The 20,921-nt window shown below is 46.5% G+C and overlaps 1 protein-coding gene across 1 annotated transcript in view; it reads left to right on the forward strand.

The window, feature by feature from the left end:
- The window catches only part of TG (thyroglobulin), a 240,153-nt gene that overhangs the window by 88,048 nt on the left and 131,184 nt on the right, over positions 1–20,921 (forward strand). Inside the window, exon 35 of the mRNA XM_081503609.1 lies at positions 3,366–3,428. Coding sequence (XP_081359735.1) covers positions 3,366–3,428 — 63 coding nt within the window. The remainder of the gene's footprint in view (positions 1–3,365; positions 3,429–20,921) is intronic.

Raw genomic sequence — 20,921 nt, forward strand, 5'->3', positions numbered from 1 at the left:
AGCACAGAACCCAGATGCCCGGGGGGGAGTGACTGTGGATGCAAATGAGGCTGTTTGCAGCCCCTTCCGGGCAACAGGGCGGCAGTACTCAAAGAGGAAGCATCTTAGCAACCAGGGTGGGAATGGAAGGGGAAGAAGCTGCTCTGTGGTCCAGCTGCCTTGGGGCTCCGAGCTGCCTGGAAGGGGGCGCCTCTGGGGCTCCGGTACCCGCTGGCTGCTCTCAGAGGGGAGCTGTGCTGCTTGTCAACGCCCCCCCCAACCCCCGCAGCCACGTGTGGCCTGCAAGTGGGGCAGGGTCCTTAGTTTGTTTACAAAGTCAAATGCGGCTTCTAAAAAAAACCAATAGAAGCCTCCCACTTCCTCTCTTCTTCTGCTAAACAAATGCACTTGGACCCTGTAGATAGATATTCTAGATACGGGAATGACTTGGAAAGGAAGTGACCGGCTCTTCTAATTATGCCTCTCTGCAGCCCACACAGAAACCACCACACTTAGGAGAGTTTACTGGGTAATTCATTCCTCAGCATCATTCACATACCAGCACAAGCATCTGCCATTTGCTTAGCATGGTGTTGGCTCCTTGGCTAGGCTAGTGTTTGGCGGTCAGCGTCTTATTTAGTCCCCAAACAATGTGATGAGGTGGGGTCTCTCCTTACCCCCATTTTCTGCTCTGCTGGCAAATGTGTTACAATTAGGGAGGGCTGGGCAGGTGCAGGGGCAGGGTGTTGTGGTTGTCACTTTCCATGGTGTAAATACCCCAGCTGCAGCCCATTTCAGGCCACCAGCTCAATGTCACTGAAAGCAGAGTTGGGAAGAAGCAAGAAGGGTTACCATCCTCTTGCTTAAAAAGCATGAATTAGCTGAGCAACTGGCTCAAAGTTGCACAGTGCGATTCTCTGTAGGAAGGCCCCCAGGGAACGAGGGTGTTGAGATTTTCAGTGCCCCAGGGGGCCCAGGGAAGCTGAGAACTTTCAGGGTTCAGCTATTCCTGTACAGTGAAGAAGGTCCCACCCAGAGGGTTGACAGCACCCTGTCAGGAAACACTGTGGGGGCTGAGAAAGAGTAAGTAAGGCAATAGAAGCAGATCTAGGTGATAAATGCCTAGACGTGCACATGGTAATTCTTCCTGCGGACAGCTTGCCTAACTGTTCTCACAGCTTTAGATATATAGAGTTTCTGGCGATTCATTAACGTTGTATAAATCTTTCCTTCACAAACCGAGCTTGCTTTGAATTTCCAGACAGACTTCCAGAAGGAGAATCACTGGGCACAAGAGGGTGGACGTCTGAATGTCCTTGTTACTGTTCCGTCAAATAATTGTTCTCTGGAGTGTGCTGACTCTCAGGCTCTTTGCTCTGAGAAAGCAAAGATGGACATTTAAATGAACACGCTATCCCCCTGGGTACCATGGAGAGTGGTGGGTGGTTCTGAGTTTTGTGTGAGGAGTTCACAGGACACTGGGTGACAGAAGGCTTGGCTCAGTGACCCTCAGAGTGAGTCCATGGACCAACAGGGTCAGCATCACCTGGGAACTTATTATAAATGCCAGATCTTAGGCCCCAGCTCACACCTGCTGGACCAGACACTCTGGCGGGTGGGGGGGGTTGGGGAGCTCACACAGTGTGTGTCACCAAGCTCTCCAGGGGATTCCAATGTCTGCTGAAGGCTGGGAACCAGGCTGTAGAATGATGACCGGGAGCAAGTGCTTTTAGGCAGATGGAGCCAAGCCAAATGGACACACAATAACTGAGGCTCTAGAACTTGGGAAGGCTGCGTCACGGCGTGTCTGACCAAAGTGAGGAAGGCAGTGGAGGAGATGGGATGGGAGGGGACCCAAACCGGGGCTTTGGGGACCAGATGGAGCATGACTCTGACTCGAGGCTTTCGTGGAGGCAGACAAGGCTAAGCATCAATGACAAGGATGTGTTACTCTGAAAGACTGATATATATATATATTTTAATTTTTCTTCACCTACAATTTCAGTAGTGCTGAAATTTTAAATTTTCTATTACTTTATTTTATGTTTTTCTTTTGGCCATGCCCCAAGGCATGTGAGATCCTTGTTCCCCAGCCAGGCATGGAACTCGCACCCCCTGCATTGGAAGCTTAGAGTCTTAACCACTAGACTGCCAGGAAGTCCCTAAAAGGGCCATATTGAGAGTAAATAGTAGCCAGCATTTATTGAGTGCTTACTGTATGCCCAAAGCTTTACATACACTAACTCATCTAAGACTCAGAGCCCTAAATGAGGTACTATCATTTCTCCCATTTTCACAGACAGAGAAGCTGAGGACAAGGAATGTCACCCTGGGGTCACTGACCCTTGACCCTGAGCCCCACCCATGACCCTTGACCAGTGACCGTGCTGCACTGTAGCTCAGAGAGGGAGAAGGTCTGGCCACACTCCTGGTCTGGGCTGTTGGGAGAAAAGGATACTGTGGCTTTGAAGACTGTGATCTGTTCAGTAAGAGGAGAGGCAGGGGAGGGGGTGATTAGCACTGATGGGCCACCTCCTGGGTGTGTGCAGTTTCTCGTTTAATTCCAACATCTTCCTCTCATACCAATGCCTGAAGCTGTGGATAGAAGAAGCCAGATCGCTTGTCCATCAGCCCTGCTTCTAAGAGGCACATGGAGGTTGGAGCCCAGGTCTGTCTGCCCGCCTACTCCAGATTCTGTCCACCTGCCATGCCACCTGCCATGAAGAGCCACCGTCTTGTGGCCTTCACCCTGTGCCTGGCCCAACACTACCTCCTGTCATGCTCACAGCAATTCTCAGCATAGGCTGTGTCATCCCCATTGTACAGATGTGGAAACTGAGGCCCAGAGGGGCTAAGGGCCTCCCCTAAGTGAGTCTGCTAAGCAGCGATAGTAGGCATTTCCCTTGTTCATTGCATGTCTCTAGGTATCTACTCTCTGGAACATGGCTGGTCTGCACTTCTGCACCTCTGGCTTTGGCAAATGGTGTGAAAATAAGTGTTATGTGTCACTCGTAGGCAAAGCTGTGAGAGCAGGGTAGCCTTGCCCTTTCCCTGCTGCAGCGTCTGGAAGGCAGGGGTGTGATGAACCTCCCCCTGCCTGGTGCTTGCAGGGGTTGACACAGAGGAGAGTCCCCAGCACCTGCAGCAGGCACGTGGCTCAAGGGAGAGGAGACTCTTGGTTGCTTTAAGCCCCTGAGATGTTAGTATGTCCCTTCAGCACAACCCCCCCTGTCCAGACGCACAGGAGTGGAACTAGGCGCTGTGCACACTGTCTGCCTTCCATGCATGACTTTGTGTCACCAACTAGGACCTCTCTTCCTGCTTTCAGGACTCAATGATTCAAAGAGTCAAAAAGAGCTAAAAGGCCACCTTTGTCTTCTTTTCAGTTTCTCAAAGTGATGCTCCCAGTTTTTGCCCGTCGGTGGCTCTGCCTGCCCTCACCAAGAACGGTAAGTCCATGGTCTTCTTCGTCTCTCCCGTGTGAGGCTGACTTTCTCCTCGCTTCCGTTCAAGAGTTTATAGCTCATGGAAGCCCGTCACATTTCTGACCTCAAGCTCCTCTCAGTTATACACATGCATGGAAAGGGCAAATACCAGCACAACACCCGTTTCATAGATGAGGAAGCTCACTTGCAAAGGTTAAATGCCGGCCAAACAACACAGCCAGGCGGAGGCCCAATGGGACAGGAGCCCAGTACAATAAGTCCACTACACACGAATGAGTTCCGTCCCGAGAGCATGTTCATGAGTCCGACAAAGTTAGCCTTAGGTACCCAGCTAACACAGTGGGCTATACAGTAGTGTACTGTAATAGGTTTATAATGCTTTTTGCACAAATAATGCATATGCAACAAATGCAAAAAATAAAATATGTTTAATTTTACTGTCCACTACCTTGAAAAGTACAGTAGTGCAACACTACAGCTGGCACTTCTTGGCAGTATCAGCTATTTCACCACTGCCTTTAAGCTTGTTTCTGGACATCCTGGGCTTGGAATAAAGATACTGTACTCAATGCAGTTCTGTACAGTAGAGTACACAAGACACTACCACTTGTAGAGGATGCACGCACCTGCCATGTACGCCAGACACGTGAACTAACTTACGTGACTGGACGTGTGAATGCACGTTTGCATCTTTGAAAGTCTGCAACTTGAAGGTTCGTATGTAGGGGGTTTACTGGTACTCTTGATTTTCGTTCTAAGGTTTGTTTTCACCGTATGGCGTGGTGACGAGGCCTGCACAACCCTGGGGCCATGTCAGGAGCGGTGGTGTTTGGGGCCCCAAAGTGAGAGGAGTCAGGTCTTCTATGTGCAGAGGAGTCGGGGCTCAGAGCCCCGGGTGCCCCCGAGTGGCACAGTGACGTCTGAAGCTGGGCACTGGCCCTGAGCCCAGGAGCATGGGCAGGCTGAGGCTGCTGTCCCCTCTCGCACCTGGCACCGTGCCCACCACTGCTGGCCTCATCTGCTGCTCAGGCAGCGGGAAGTTTGGGGCGCGGGGCACTGGGTGGGGCTGGGCTGAAGTAGGCAGGCCAGCATGGGCCTCACTGCGCATCCTGCTTCTGCCTCCCCTTAATCAGGAAACGCGAGGCTCTCATCATTCCTGTCTGGTGACATGATGTCTGAGGGGCACTAGACATGTGTCATTACGGTCCTGGCTGAAGGGACAGAACGTGGCTCGTGTAGGAGGGAATCGTTTTTAGTCAAGGCTGGACTGAGAGCATAAATGTCCTCAACCATGTCGTCACTTCTTTCACTCAGTGAAAAGAGCTGACTTTGTAGTGTACTTTTTCCCCCCTGAGCATTCTGTACAGAATATCAATGTCTAAGCACTTACAGATTTCATGTCTAAGACTTTTGATCATCACACCAACCTCCAAAGGCAGGTTCTATCTTCCTATTTGTTAATTATAGAAAAATACAAACGATGCTGGAATACAGAAGGGAAAAAAATCACAGGATTATTTAGAAGTTACTCCATGTCAGTTAATACTTTGGTTTATTTCCTAATCTCTTTAGATTTGTGTGTGTGTGTGTGTGAAAAGTAGCTGTAATCTCCCTTCAATGCTTAGTTTTTACCTAATATTGCATCATGTGTAGATTTCCAAACCGTTGTAGATGTGCAGACCATTTGTGCATGCATGTGTATATTCATTCATTCATTCAATCAAGTTCTTACCCCTAAAATGCTCCCACTCTGGTGATAAAGAAACAAAGACAGAACAGTATCAGCCATGACTGTCATGTTGTTAGTTCACTAACTCATTCCTCCATTTCTGGGCAGTTGATTGTTTCTGACTCCTCATCACTATGAAAATATCACAAGAATCCCTTTGTGCATAAAGCTCTTTCCAACGTCCAGATTATTTCCTGGTGGTGGTGGGGGTACCTTCTCTGAAGCAGAATTACTGGGCTTGAAAACTCTAGATTTTAAGACTCTAGGTCTATATTGCCAAATTAGTCCCAAACAGTTGTTTGTAGTTTCATACTTGCTAGCAGTGAATTAAAGTGTTTTTTTCCATCACATGCTTAGAATTCTTAAATATTATCACTAAGAAATCATTTATTAAATTTATGGATAAAGAAAGTTTTGATATCTTATGTCAAATGTATACTGTTAGATAGAAATCAATCAACATATAAGCATCTTCAGGTGATTTTACAATGCTTCCAGTCTGTTTTTGATAAGGTTTGTATTACTGAGATTTGGATCACCAACGAAAGAAAAAAGGTATAGAATTCCACATCACTGTTCATGAACACACAAAGTCTATGGACCTGGGTAGATGTTTTGAAAGTGTAATGAGACATCACAGTATTTTCAAATATGCCTTGAACGAGTGTGGTTAGAAAGCAGAAGAGGTGTGGGGCCAACATTCCATCTGTGCACAGAGCTCCCAGGTTGGAATTAAGAGTGTGAACATGTTTGTTTGATGTGTCAGAGGCAGGAGCATCATTCTGCCTTCAGGGTATTGGTGCCTCTATGTGATGCTGACACGGATGGTGTGCGTGCATGTGTGTACACACACATGCATATACACACCAAGCATACGTAAAGCCCTCATCTTTATGCACTTTTTATTCAGGGAGAAAAGGAAGTATTTATTAAATGCCAAACATTGCATAAATCATTTCATGCTCAAAAGAGAGTGAGATGGTCACAAGGTCTGTTTTTCAAATAAGGAGTCCGAGGCTCCATTAGGGTAAATGATCACACTGGGAATGGAACCCACGTGTATCTGGCCCCACTAAGAGTTAGATAAAAATGTTTGGTTTGAGCTTCTGGAAAGGGTGACAGAGATGAACTTGCCCATCTCAGACTTGTCCAGAGACCTAAAGTCTTGGCCTTGCTTCTTTTATGAAGTTGTGTGTATAAGCTACCCCTTCAACGTCTGCCTGAAAAGGGGGATTCTGATATGATGATGGATGGGTTAATGTGGATGGAAGAGTCGAAGGTGACCTGTGAGACCTCAGGTGCCTGTCTTGGATATATACTGTGTGCTAGGGACCACTCTAAGCTCTTGGTTTATGCTGCTCCAAACAAGGTTTCTAACACGTTAGTGGGTTTGAAGACTGCAAAGCGAAAGTGTTAGTCTCTCAGTCATGTCCAACTCTTTGTGACCCCTTGGGCTGTAGCCCGCCAGGCTCCTCTGTCCATGGGATTTTCCAGGCAAGAATACTGGAGTGGGTTGCCACTTCTTCCTCCAGGGCATCTACCTGACCCAAGGATTGAACTTGAGTCTCCTGCATTGCAGGTGGATTCTTTACCCCTGAGCCACCTCCATAATGAGCTTCAAAATGACCCAAACGCTTTCCCTTTGGACTGAGGTGGAGATGCATGGTGTGTGGACAAGCTAGGCTTTGAGAAAATGAGGACAATGGTGTCATCTGTATGTCGAGTGCCATTTTACTCTCATAGAGAAAATTGTATGTTTTTTTAAAATAAGCAAAACTGCAAAGATGCTATTTCTTTGTTAGAGAAAAGGTCCATTGCTTCTTAAAAGACCCATGACAACCAGTCCAGAGCGATGTTTAGGACGTTGGAGGCTTCCTGTACGATTGCCACTATCTCCCCGTCCCCTGCAGGCCAAGCCTGGGGTCTTTCAAGGGGTAATTCCCAGGATAATTGCTTGTCATCCGCTATTTCAGAAGCTCTTCTTTTAGTGGTGCCATTGAAACAAACTGAGTATCTAGAGTGCAAGCCAGAGGAAAACACAGAATGTGGGTCTTAGAAAATTGTGCCTATGCTCTGAGTTCCTTTCACCTGAGCAATTTCAAAACACCCTTTAGAATACGTGCCAGCCCTTGACTGTGAGCACAGGTTGCTACTGGCAGATCAAGGGTGTGGGTAAGGCTGCAGCTTGAGAGGGTGAGAGGCGTGGCTGAACAAGATGGCTCGTCAAAGTCAGCCCTGCTCAGCTTCCCCAGCCTGGAGCTCAGCAACAGTGACAAAGCCTGAATTCCAGGTTGATGGAGATAGAAGTGGCTGCGCCAACAGTCTTTCTTGGGGACACATGATTGTGGTCAATCAACTGTCTGCTTGGTTTCTGTCCTTTCCTGGCTGTGCCAAGGGGCTGATGGAATTCAGTTGATCTGTTCTGCAAATAGTTTTCCGTTAAGCTGGAGACAGAATTGTGTGATCCTAAAAAATGCCAGCACTGGCAGGGAGTGTGTGTCTGATTGAGGGAAACATCAGGGCACTCGGGTCCAGCCATGGGCTTTGAAGTCCATCCGCCCGGCTTCCAATCCTGCCTCATTGCTTAACCACTGGGCACTCCGGGGCCAGATTCCGCAGCCTCCTCAAGTCTCTGTTAGCCTCTGTAAAGTGAGGATGGTAGTGAAAAATAAGAAATATCAGTCTAGTAGGCTTGTGTTGTAGAATAAAAAGTACAAGGCTCAGCACAGAACCTGATAAGACTGGGTGTTCAAGAAATGTCTGTAATAATTCCCAAGTCCAAACCCATCCTTTTACAGAGGAGGAAACAGGCAGAGAGAGAGTGACTCTCCCGAGTCATGACCAGTTACGGTCAGAGCTATAAAATCATGAATGTTTCCATTATTATGTATATAGCAAGTTAATCTGTCAATCACTGTGCTAAGTACTTCCGTATTTTCATCCCCACAATTACCCTAGGAGGTGTACACCCTTATGTCCATTTTACAGACTTGGAGACTGTTGGTCAGAGAGGCCCAAGGTCACAGAATTAATGAATGGTAGAGCTGGGATTCAAACCCAATTTGATCCAAACCCAGAGTCTTCCCACTGAAGATGCTGACTGTTGCTGGTTGGGTCCCCTAGGAATCAGACTTGGAGATCAGAATGCAGGTCATTTTTTAGGGAGTGGAGTCCAGGGGGTGGGAGAGGAAAAGAGAAGGGCAGAGAGAGAACTTGAGCCTCATTGCAACTTTAGCTCAGTTGATCTCTGGCGATGCTGGGATGACCTTTAAACTTGTTACACCCTCACATTGGTCACACATAGATCTGGCTGCCCTTCTGGGTTGCCACCCTTCCTGCAGGGGTCTGACAGTAGAGTCTCTGCCAGCAGCTCCCCAGCAGCTGGGAAAGAGCCCTTCATTCTTGAAGGGGGGTCTGGAAGATATCACAGCCTGCATCCCAGGAGCTCTATACTTTAATGATCTCATCTGGGGCTCATTTGAGGCTGGGATGGGAGTTATTAACAACTGTATCCTGCAGCGACCCTGGAACACTGTCATCTGCCTGGCGTAGCCACTAGCATGGTGATGCATTAACCCACACACACGCCAGTTCTTCATCCTTCTGGTCCTTGGGCTGAAAGGGCCATGTGAACAGGCACTGACTCCAACATTGCCTCATGTTTGCATAAAACTTAAATCTCCTTTCCAAAATGCACAGAGCTGATGTGTGCACACGTACACAGAGACCCACAGCCTTTCTCTGGACCTCACAGTATAGACTCTGTCCCTATTCATGGAAAATGGTGTCCAGAGGTAGACTCCATATCCCAGGGCCCAGCGAGGTGAGGTTGGCAGGCACGCACTCTTTCCTGCCCTGCAGCCTGTCGAGAGCACTGAGTCTAGCTAGCAGCAGCAGTGCCCACCTAGACCAGTGCTTGCAGCCGGGACTCCCACCTGCTCCGGCCCCGCACTGCCTGGGTGGCTGTGACTGGCAGGACTGAGTGTGCTCTGGGCATAGCCTCGCATCGGGCAGCTCCCCTGGACCCATGCCCTGCTGCTCGGAGACCAGGGACAGAGATGGAGAAGCAGCTGGCAGACGGGGATCCCAGCCACGGCAGAGGGAAGTAAAGTGGGCCACAGGTGGAACTGGCCCCCAGCTCCGAAGGCTTCACTTCTCTCCGCGGAGGCAGGAGGAAGCCTCGGGCCAGCTGGTGAAGTGCAGGATTTGGGGCACAGTTATGGTTTCTTCTGCCTCAGCTGCCATCCCCCGTTCATTTGCTTATTCATTCAACAAGTGTTTAGTGAGCACTTACTCTGCCGGGCACTAGGTACTAGGGCCAGAGCCATGAACGGAGCCTCAGAAAGCCCTGCTCCATGAGCCTTCACCCTGGTACATCTTTGGGGCTAGTACCCCCTTGTCTCTGAGTTAACATCACCCTTGACCATCCCCATCAAAGTAGCCTCTTCAGCACTCCCTACCCCTTCGTGTCTGCATATCTTTTTGCTATGAAATCTTCTCCCTTGTGTACTTCTTGAGTAATTGTTTGCCCTCCTCTAGATGGGAAGCCACCTGGGGCAGGGGTTTTAATCTGTCTTGTTCACTGCTATGTTTTAGCTCCTAGAAACATGACTGTACCTAGTCAGTTCTCAGGAAATAGTCCCCAGATGAATAAACATATTTCTCTTGTTTGCTTGCTTGTGAGATTTCATGCTGCAAAGGGCAGATATTTTGTAATTCATGATTTGATACTAAACACTTAGCAAAGTGTCCAGTAGACACTCAATCTTATTTTATTTACAATTATTTGCTTTTTTAAAGAAAAATATAAATATTCATTTTGCTCTAGGTTAGTAGTTTAAAGCTAATTGTGATTCAATTAATGCTTTCTGAAAGTATGAATAAATTAATGAATGGTAACCAGGTGAATGAATTAGAAATCACATGGAATGTAGGAATCCTATCTTTGCCCTCCTTAGGTTGTAAACTTGACCAATTTAAGGGATACTTATAAGTTTCTGTTGTTACACTTATAAAATGGAGATGCTGGTATCTTCAAAGAGGTTGTAATTAAACTTTAAAGATGCCTTACATGTAAAATTGCTGCCCCAGTGCCTGATGAAGTTTGGCCATGCTGGAATAGCTAGATTAGGTCAAGCACTGCCAGTTCTAGGGATCCTTTTCACAGGTCATCTTTGTGAATGCTGCCCCTGCCCTTGTATACTATATAACCTGTGCAGCTGTACATGGTGTGTCTGGGAGACATTTGATTAATGTTTGCTGAATAATTGTGTCTTAAACCTTTGCTAGATCTTAGAGGCTGGAGGAAACAAAGGATTTACCTTGCTAACTTCCTTCTCAGACAGCACCAGTTTTGTACCTAGTCCATCAAGGATTTGCTCACTCGAATTGAAGGAAAATAGGGTCAAGAACAAAATATGCCAACTTAGGACCTACCTTCTTTTGTATAATAATATTTTCCCCAAGAGTGGTCACATTTTAAGAAGTGGGTAAACTAGGAAGATTTCCTTTTTGAAAGTGGAAATTCAGATCCTTTGTTAAGCATTTGAGAGGAAATATTTCAGAATGGCTACCCCTCCTAGGACCACTCTAATCACTGTGAGCTGATTATAAATTAAACCATCTCTGAAAGCAATCCATCAACAGTGGTAGATTTCCTTTATCTTTATGGGTTGTAGTAATTCTGTTGGTTAAAAATGGTAATACTATGTTACCAGTGGCTAGTGCTACACAGAGTTTTTATTTTATTTTATTTTTAATTGTTGTCGTTTAGTCGATAAGTCATGTCCGACTCTTGCAACCCCGTGGACTGTAGTCTGCCAGGCTTCCCTGTCCATGGGATTCCCCAGGCAAAAATATTGGAGTGGGTTGCCATTTCCTTCTCCAAGGGAGACTTCACAACCCAGGGATCGAACCTGTGTCCCCTGCATTGCAGGAGGATTCTCTACTGCTGAGCCATCAGGAATCTGTGCTGAATTCTCTGGCCTCCTTGGTGGAACAGAATCTCATTTGTTAAGGAAATAGTCACCTTCCCTCCCCAATGAGTGGAGTCTAGAAATGGAGAGGAGCCTAGCACAGGGGAGACTGTGGGAGGGCTTCCATGTAGACGTTACCTCATGGAGGGGGAAGTAGGGGATGACATGAGAGAGGGTGGGGTCAGAGGATAGAGGAAGAGGCGTTATCGGTCCTGTTGTGATGGCATGAGGTGGAGAGGATGAGGTCCCCGTCAGTGGAGTATTCAAGCATGTTGGAGATTCCCTCGCTGTGAGAAGGGGTGGCTTCAATGGCCTCTATGCTTCTCTTTTAACTTTTCTATTTTGGTAATTCTAATGACTGGTTCAGTTACGCTTTAAGGCGTGGTTTTTTATTTTCTTCTGTTTTTGTGATAACTTACCCAGAGGGAAGCAGAAAGCTCTTGGTAGATGTTTTTAGAAGCAGAAGCAGTGAAGCGGAGAGACCTTGGCATTGGGCAAATCTGGGTTTCAATTCCAGTTCTGTGCCTCTGTGTAACCTGGGCTAGTCCCTTCACTTCTCTGAGCCTCGGGTTCCTCGAGGCAGAGTCTTCATCATATCCCCTGCGTCCACGAGTTGCTATGAGATTTGGGTGAATCGGGCAGAACAAGTGTTTAGCAGGATACCTAACATGTGTAGTGAGTAAGGGGTCAGTGGGGACAGCTCAGCGGCTCCTGCCCCCACAGTGGCTGGAGAGGCGGAGGTTGGGAGTGCCGTCTTGAGAGCCTGTCTGCCTGGGTTCAAACCAACTCTGTGACCTTATGCAAGCTACCCACAGTCCACTGAGAGGTCAGGGCGGCCTCTGTCCCATGCAAGAGCCCAGTGTTCCTAGAGAAGCCTCTGCATTGTTGGAATTACTTTGCTTAGCTCACGTTGGTCCTCAGATGCATGTGTGCCTCTGAGTTTCTGCACGTTTTCCCCAGCTTCCTGGGATCACTCAGTAACTCCAAGGAAGAGGAGTTCAGATGCTCTAAGTAACCCAGCTGTCTTGCTACCTGCCAGGAAGGAAGCCTTTGTATGGGGGTGGAATTTGGGGCCTCCACTTGATAAGAGTCAAACTTCTTTGAGAGAAATCAGATTCAACCTGAGCCTTTGAATTTCCACTAGGAAATTCTGCTTGTGACACATTTAGTGATTTGCCGTGAGGATGTGGACAGAGTATGACACCAAGTCTGGTTTCTTGGGTTTGCTTTTTTTTCTTAGACATTTCTCGAGAAGTGTCTTTGAAGTTAGCAATGTAAAAGATGATTACTCACCAACCGTAAGCTCATAACCTCAATAAATGCGGGACCATTTCAGCTGTCTTTGAAAACCCCTGCCTGGGATGTACATGCTGCTTGCGTGCCTCCTAAGTCACTTCAGTCATGTCCGACTCTTTGCGACCCCATGCACTGTAGCCCACCAGGCTCCTCTGTCCATGGTATTCTTCAGGCAAGAATACTGGAGTGGGTTGCCATTTCCTACTCCAGGAGATCTTCCCAACTCAGGGATTGAATCCCTACCTTTTAAGTCTCCAGCATTGGCAGGCAAATTCTTTACCACTAGTGCTGCCTGGGAAGCCCACATACCACTATAGGAAACCAATTTATGACTCTGGAATTGAGCCCGGGGAGAGAGGGGGCAGCTACAGTGGGATGGGGATTGGAAGGGGACAGTCTGGGTCAAATCCTTGAGTTGACATTCATGAGCTGTGATTTTGGCCATGTGATTCACCAGTTTCAAGCTTCAGTTTGAAAGTGTAGTCACTCAGTTCAGTTCAGTTCAGTCATGTCCGACTCTTTGTGACACCATGGACTGTACAGCCAGACCCCTCTGTCCGTGTAATTTTCCAGACAAGATTATTGGAGTGGATTGCCATTCCCTTCTCCAGGGCATCTTCCCCACCAAGGGATCAAACCCAGGTTTCCTGCATTGCAGGCAGGTTCTTAACTATATGAGCCACTGGAGAAGCCCCCATTATTAAATATCACAGTTTAAATGAAAATGTTTCACAAACCAGAATGGGCCACATAAAAGTGAGGTATTATAAGATCAAATGCACATTATTTGCTTTCTATGTGATCCACTGATCAATTAATTGATTTTATTCAATTATTATTTATTGACATTTTGTGGTATGAGAACAATCATAGCATTAATCTTTATAGAGATGAAAAAAGAGTGAGTATCCCATTTCTCCTTTATTAATTAAGGAGCTCTGTTCATTCACTCATTTGTTACATGTTTATGGATTGGGCAGTTCCTGCAAAATTGTGATATTTATATTCCTGTTTAGCACATAGAACCCTCAGTTCAGTTCAGTTCAGTTCAGTTGCTCAGTCGTGTCCGACTCTTTGCGACCCCATGAATTGCAGCACTCCAGGCCTCCCTGTCCATCACCAACTCCTGGAGTCTACCCAAACCCACGTCCATCGAGTTGGTGATGCCATCCAACCATCTCATCCTCTGTCGTCCCCTTCTCCTCCCACCCCCAGCCCTACCCAGCATTAGGGTCTTTTCCAATGAGTCAACCCTTCGCATGAGGTGGCCAAAGTATTGGAGTTTCAGCTTCAACATCAGACCTTCCAATGAACACCCAGGATTGATCTCTTTTAGGATGGACTGATTGAATCTCCTTGCAGTCCAAGGGACTCTCAAGAGTCTTCTCCAACACCACAGTTTAAAAGCATCAATTCTGTGGCGCTCAGCTTTCTTCACCGTCCAACTCTCACATCCATACATGATCACTGGAAAAACCATAGCCTTGACTAGACGGACTTTCATTGGCAAAGTAATGTCTCTGCTTTTAAATATGCTATCTAGGTTGGCCATAACCTTCCATCCAAGAGTAAGCGTCTTTTAATTTCATGGCTGCAGTCACCATCAGCAGTGATTCTGGAGCCCAAAAAAATAAAGTCTGACACTGTTTCCACTGTTTCCCCATCTATTTCCCATGAAGTGATGGGACCAGATGCCATGATCTTAGTTTTCTGAACGTTGAGCTTTAAGCCAACTTTTTCACTCTTCTATTTCACCTTCATCAAGAAGCTCTTTAGTTCTTCTTCACTTTCTGCCATAAGGGTGGTGTCATCCGCATATCTGAGGTTATTGATATTTCTCCCGGCAATCTTGATTCCAGCTTGTGTTTCTTCCAGCCCAGCATTTCTCATGATGTACTCTGCATAGAAGTTAAATAAGCAGGGTGACAATATGCAGCCTTGACGTACTCCTTTTCCTCTTTGGAGCCAGTCTGTTGTTCCATGTCCAGTTCTAACTGTTGCTTCCTGACCTGTACTAGACCCTTTAATAAATGCTAGCTACAACTTTATTTGACTTCCCAGGTGGCTCAGTGGTTAAAAAAATCTGCCCGCCAACGTGGGAGATTTGGGTTCACCCCCTGGGTCAAGAAGATCCTCTAGAGAAGGAAATGGCAACCCACTCAGTATTCTTGTCTGAGAAATCCCATACACAGAGAAGCCTGGTGGGCTACAATCCATGGGCTCACAAAAGAGTTGTCACGACTCTTTTAGTTTAGCAACTAAACAACAACTATATATCTATATCTATTGTTATTTTTTGGCCACGCCCTATGCAACATGTAGGATTGTAGTCCCCTGGCCAGAAATCAAACCGTGCCCCCTGCAATGGAAGTGGTGAGTCTTAACCACTAAACTGCCAGGGAAGTTCTGCTATTATTAGCATTTTTATATGCTATTATGACAGGTTTTGGAGAATTAATAAAACCAAAGCAGACTCTTTGATCTCTAGAAATGCATAATTTAACAGAGGAAAAAAATAAGTAACTTGCAATGCTGCATATCAGTGGAACATTTGACATGTTTATAAGATACTTGGGAATGGCAGAGGAAGGACTCTTGGGAGGGTTTCTGAGGGAAATGACATCTGTATTGGGTTTTGAAAGATGATATGAGCTCATCAGGTGCATAAACTGACTTCCTTTTGCAAGTGCAAACAAGGGGAATAGTGAACAAAGTCAGACAGCACAGAATGTTTTGCTAGACCACCAAACATGAGTTTGGGGTGGTAGGAAGTAGGTGGATGAGAGAGGAGCCTGGAGAGGCAGGTGAGGGAGGCAGCAGACAGAACGTGTGAAAACTTGGAGGCCATATTTTTTTGTTTTTGTTTTTTTTCGCTAGAAAATCAGATAAATGCATTTACCCCGCACAGAGTATCCACTTATAATGGATATTTAGACTTACTCAGTGTTTAGTCAAAACACTTATTTAGTCAAAACACTTATTTTGACTTTCCTTCTATATTGTGTCCTTTCTAGATGGACAGTCTACTGATATACTGGTTAAGGATACTGTTGAACATTTCAGATTGGCAGTCCCGTGGGTAGTGGTGCCAGTTCTCAAAAAGATAATGCAAAGAGGGAATGAGTTAAAGAGCGTGAGGATGGAAGTAAGACTGCAGTGTCCAGCTTTCAACATGCTGAGTTTGAGATGCTTCAGAGAGGTATCTAATGAGTCCTGAATATCTTGGCATGAGGCTTGGGCAAAGGTCTGTCCTGGAGATACTTCTGATAATCACTAGCATGTCAGTGGTATTTTAAGCCTTGGGGTTCATGAGATCACCCTTGGAGAGTATATAGAATGTAAATAGTAAAGGTCAGGGACAGACCCCCAAGGAACTGCGGTCTTTAAGGGAAGAGCAGAAGAGAAACCAAAAGAGGCGCTAGGAAGCTAAAAGGAGCACCAGGGTGTGTGGAGTCATGGAAACCACAGGAGGGCTGTGTGGTCAGTACCTTCAAGGAAGATGGAGACTGTGAATATTCACTGGATTAGTCATGAAGAGCCCTTTGCAAATTTCTCTGGTGAAGAGAGAAGAAACTACATAGTAGTGATTTGAGAAAAATGGAAACTACAGACTTTCCAAAAAATCTTGGCTCTGAAGTCAAAGAGAGAATGAGATTGACAGCTAAAATAAGAACTGTGGAACATTTGTTGGTAACCAAGCATTTTTAGGTCATTAATCACCCATGATAAGTATTGGAATGTATCCTCCATAGGTACCAAATTTTACATGTGTTTTCATGCAAGCGATTCCCTGAAACCCAGAACCCAAGTTAAGAAACCTAAGGTGACGGGTTGGTTTCATAGTGGAGAGATGTGGGTATGTTTTCATGCAGACTGAAGTGTCAGTGTCCAGGGTAGGTGGGGCGTGTAGGAGAGGTGGGAGGGAGTGTGTAGGAGATGGGGGAGTGCTGGTAAATTGGAGATGGATGTCCCAAAGCGAGGAGGGAGAACAACCTCTCCAGCAGCAGTGAGGGAACTGGCTTCAAACAGCCACCCTTTCTCTCCGGAAAACAAAGAGGGAAAGATGGGAGGCTTCACAGAGACCAGAAGGGGGGCAGGGAGTTAAAGCTGATGCTGGTAATGGTCACTTTTTCTCTGGGAGGCAAGGGATCACTCACCTCCTGAGAGTGCAAGGGTCATGGTGATACGTAGGCCTGAGGAGACTGGGAGAGAGAGGACTACAGTATCAGGCTGCATGAGAGTTCAGTGGAGGCTGAAGACTCAAAACCTGTAAAGGCACCAGTCTGTTTGTGGGTATTTCTTTAGCTGTGCTCAGGTCGAGACAAGTTGCAGAGGAAGCAGGCCCATTGGATTAATCCAACGGAAGCTAAGGGGGTTGGGAGCGCTGGCAGAAGGGAAGTTGAAATGCTGGACCAAGCAAAGACAGGCCTTGGTTTATGAGGAGCCAGTGAAGATGGATAACCTGCAGGAGGTTAGAAAGTAGAAATCATAGTGAAATGAAAGAGCTGATTTTAATGGAATAAAGTATAAACATTCTGGAAGGAAGGAGGGCTGTGGGATGTAGCAGCACGTGGCGCTGTGAATGAGTGGCATTGGCATGGCAATGGAGCCCAGTGCCCTGACAGAGCTTGGCTGTGGAGGTGCTTGGCTGGAGTGAGTGCAGATACAATTTTCTGTGTTTGAAGAGGTCCAGAACCTGAGACCAGAATGTGAAATGCGCCATCTGCTTTACCCATAGATGGTAAAGTCACTCGAGATTTTAGCAGTAGCTGGGGTGAAGGTGGAAATTATCTTGGCAAAGATAATTGGAAGAATAATTCTTCCAAAGATAATTCTTTGAATTATCTTTGCCGGCAAAGATAATTCTAGCTGGCAAAGAATTGGAAGAATGTGGAGGAATGACCAGACATCCCTAGCTGGGAATCAGAGAAATACTAGAAGTTTCCATAGCCAGAAGACTGTAACCCAAAATGAAGGCAGGGAACTTTATGGTAGGAACCCTTGTTTCCAGGACACAGTGGCTAGGGAAGGATGAGACAGGATCAGGGATTTGCTGTGATGGCAGGGAGATGGTTTCAGAGAGCTGAGAGGCAGAGGAACCTGATTCAGAAGGAGGGTAAGACCATGTTGATTTAGGCTTGGATTCTATCCTCGGATTGGAGGGCAGCTCATGTTTGCCAACTTTTCCTTCTACCAAATAAGAACCATCAAAAAACCCCCAAACAAAAAAATCTTTTGTCATTTTGTAAAAGGACTTTTTAACATGCCAAGTTAGGAAGGGCAACTATCAACATGTCATGCCGCTGCTATGTCGCTTCAGTCGTGTCCGACTCTATGTGACCCCATAGATGGCAGCCCACCAGGCTCCTCTGTCCCTGGGATTTTCCAGGCAAGAATACTGGAGTGGGTTGCCATTAAAATTACAAAATTTTACCTTCCAGATGGCATTCCCCAGATGACTCCTCATTCCTGGAAAAAGTACAAAAACTCCCTGTCAACTTTCCTGTTGAGTTTTTGGTTCCCAGAATGTAGACCCTCCACCCATCATGGTGCATAGTGACTGAACCCATGGCCCTTCTGTCTGCCTTCTAGACCAGTGGTGGCAAACCACAGCATGCAGCCTGTTCAGAACCTATAATCTGAGAATGGATATATAACATACAGAGAGTATGCCGCAGAGAATGAATGTGGGGCAGCAAATCTTAAAATAGTTACTCTCTGGCTTCTAACATAAAAGTCTTGCTGACCTTGCTCTAGCCTGAATATGTGCTGTCTTCTCCATCCTTCCTTCCAAGTCCCTGAATCATCTGAGCAGGTCTTCTCTGGTCCTCCCAGGCCACATAACCTACCCTTTACTGTGTGACAGGCTTGACCAGGAAAGTAAAGAGATGGCAGCAGTCCTACTAGTACTGTTAATGCTTGTGTTTTGGCTGAAAATACAAGTGATAACATATACACCCTTGTGCATTCAGCAACATGGCACAGAGGTAGAAGCTCTGGCTTTGGAGGCCAACACACAGGGGTGACTCTTTAATAAATGTTACTGAGCACTGTCATGCACCAAGCAGTTTGCAGGCATCAATCCTTTCAGCCCTCACCCTCACCATGTGTCCAAGGCTCACTGACTTCTCATGCCATGACACACGTTGGGTGCAATGACATGGCACTGGGAAAACCAGGTGGAGGACTGGCCCAGCAGCTCCCACCCCCTCCTCCGAGAGACTGGAAGGATCAAGAGCAAACTCTGACCCTTAGCATATGGGAAGCCCTGACTCAGATGACATCGGGTGGCCAGACTATTCCAGTTTACAGTATGAAGTTTACCCTAAATCAGAGCTAGCAGTGGGTAGTGCTTGGGACTGGTGCAGGCAGAGTGACCCCAGAGTGGTCCTGCCTTAAAACAGGCATGCAGTGGTGACCAGAACAGTCACGCACACAGCTGTGTATAAATTAAGTGAAACAACACGTAGCACATCACAATGTGTCTGGCAAATAGGAACTGCTTGGAGAAGGCAGTGGCAACCCACTCCAGTACTCTTGCCTGGAAAATCCCATGGACTGAGAAGCCTGGGAGGCTGCAGTCTATGGGGTCGCGAAGAGTCGGACATGACTGAGCGACTTCACTTTCACTTTTCACTTTCATGCATTTGGAGAAGGAAATGGCAAACCACTCCAGTATTCTTGCCTGGAGAATCCCAGGGACGGGGGAGCCTGGTGGGCTGCCTTCTATGGGGTTGCACAGAGTCGGACATGACTGAAGTGACTTAGCAGCAGCAAGAAACATTAGCCATTGTAATATGACATGATAAGAATTATCATTAGGGTCAGCATTTCTGTGCAACAGGGAGCACAGCAAGCTCACTGTGAATCAAGGAATGGATGTTTCTGCTGAATATTCACTCATTGTATTAGTTCAGGCTATGTAACAAAATACCACTAACTGGGGGCTTAAACAATAGAAAATTAGTCTCTCCCAGTTCTGGAGGCTGGACATCTGAGGTCAAAGTGCTTGCAGGGTGGGTCCCTTTTGATGGCCGTGAGGGAAGGATCTGTTCTAGAACCCTCTCCTTGGCTTGTTGATGGCGGTCTTCTCCCTGTATCTGCCCATCATTTTCCCTTAATGCCCACTTCTAGGACTTAATTTCCCCTTCTCATAAAGACCCCAGTCTCTTTGGATTAGAGACTAGGGCTTCCCAGGAGGCACTAGTGGTAAAGAACCCACCTGCCAATGCAGGTAGATGTAAGAGATGTGGGTTTGATCCCTGGGTTGAGAAGATCCCCTGGAAGAGGGCATAGCAACCCACTGCAGGGTTCTTGCCTCGAGAATCCCATGGACAGAGGAGCTTGGCAGGCTACCATCCATAGGGTTGCAAAGAGTTGGACATGGCTGAAGCAACTTAGCACTGCAAGCACTGATGACCCTATTTTAACTAGATTACCTCCATAAAAACCCTGTCTTCAAATAGTGTCCCATTCAGAGGTGTGGGGGGTTAGGATGAATTTGAAGTGTGAATCTTGGAGTGGGGGTAGGACACAGTTCTACCACAGTACTCAGCACCATCCCTCTGCTAAGCTCTGGAAGTGCAAAGTCAAAGATGAAAACATGCCTCCTGGGGAGCTCAAAAGTAGGTATTTAGAGGCTGAACAGAGGTAAGTATGTCCCTGGATACTTTTATAGTGTTATAAATGTTAAAATGGGTCCAGTAGGGTCTGCTTTAAATGTCAGGCATTTCTCTTTGAAGACATGCAAGACAGATATGTTAGCTCTGGTTCCATTTTCATCTTGCAGATGATTGCAAAATAACAAGGGGTGTCTTTTTTCTTTCTGTTATCAAAGGAACATCTAGGTGTTTTTTTTTTCTTTTTTGCTAATGAGGGTAAAAATAGCCCAATGTGACGTGGTTGTCACTTGAAAGACGGTGTCTGGTAAGAAGTGATGTCTGAGCAGTGGTCCCATCTAATAATGATAGCACGCAAGTATCGTCATTAGCTAGAGCTCGTGGCCATAAAACTGTGAAAGCAGCATCAACAACTCTGTTACCCTCAGTTTATGCCAAGGTCATGGAGGATTCCTGGTGCCTGAAATGGTTTTCCTGTCTGAAAGGCTTTTCCTGTCTGAAAGGCTTCAAAACGTTGATGTTTTCCCCCAGCCAGCCAGCCTGGGCATGGAAACCACCTCCAATATTTCCTCAAGCTTTCCCCATATCCAGCATTGATAAGCATTAAGGAGCAGAAAGCAATTCTTGGTTCTTGATCGCAAGAAAAACAGTATGAGTCCTGGCTTCTTTTTAGTGCTTTAGAGTTTCTACTTTTTATCTTCATTCTTGGTGATTCTTAAGAAAATCCCATCAGTCTTTTCATTTAACAAATAGGTCTGTGATTATTTGAACATTGGCGAGGTCAGGCATTCGCAATTGGCTTGACATTTCTGCACTTGGATCTGATTAAAAATCATTGAAAGGCTCCTTGCCCTCGTTTTGAGAGGCGAAGGCCAGA

The sequence above is a fragment of the Giraffa tippelskirchi genome, chromosome 6, assembly GCF_054371585.1.
Source record: "Giraffa tippelskirchi isolate mGirTip1 chromosome 6, T2T-mGirTip1v1.2.pri, whole genome shotgun sequence".
Taxonomy (NCBI): domain Eukaryota; kingdom Metazoa; phylum Chordata; class Mammalia; order Artiodactyla; family Giraffidae; genus Giraffa; species Giraffa tippelskirchi.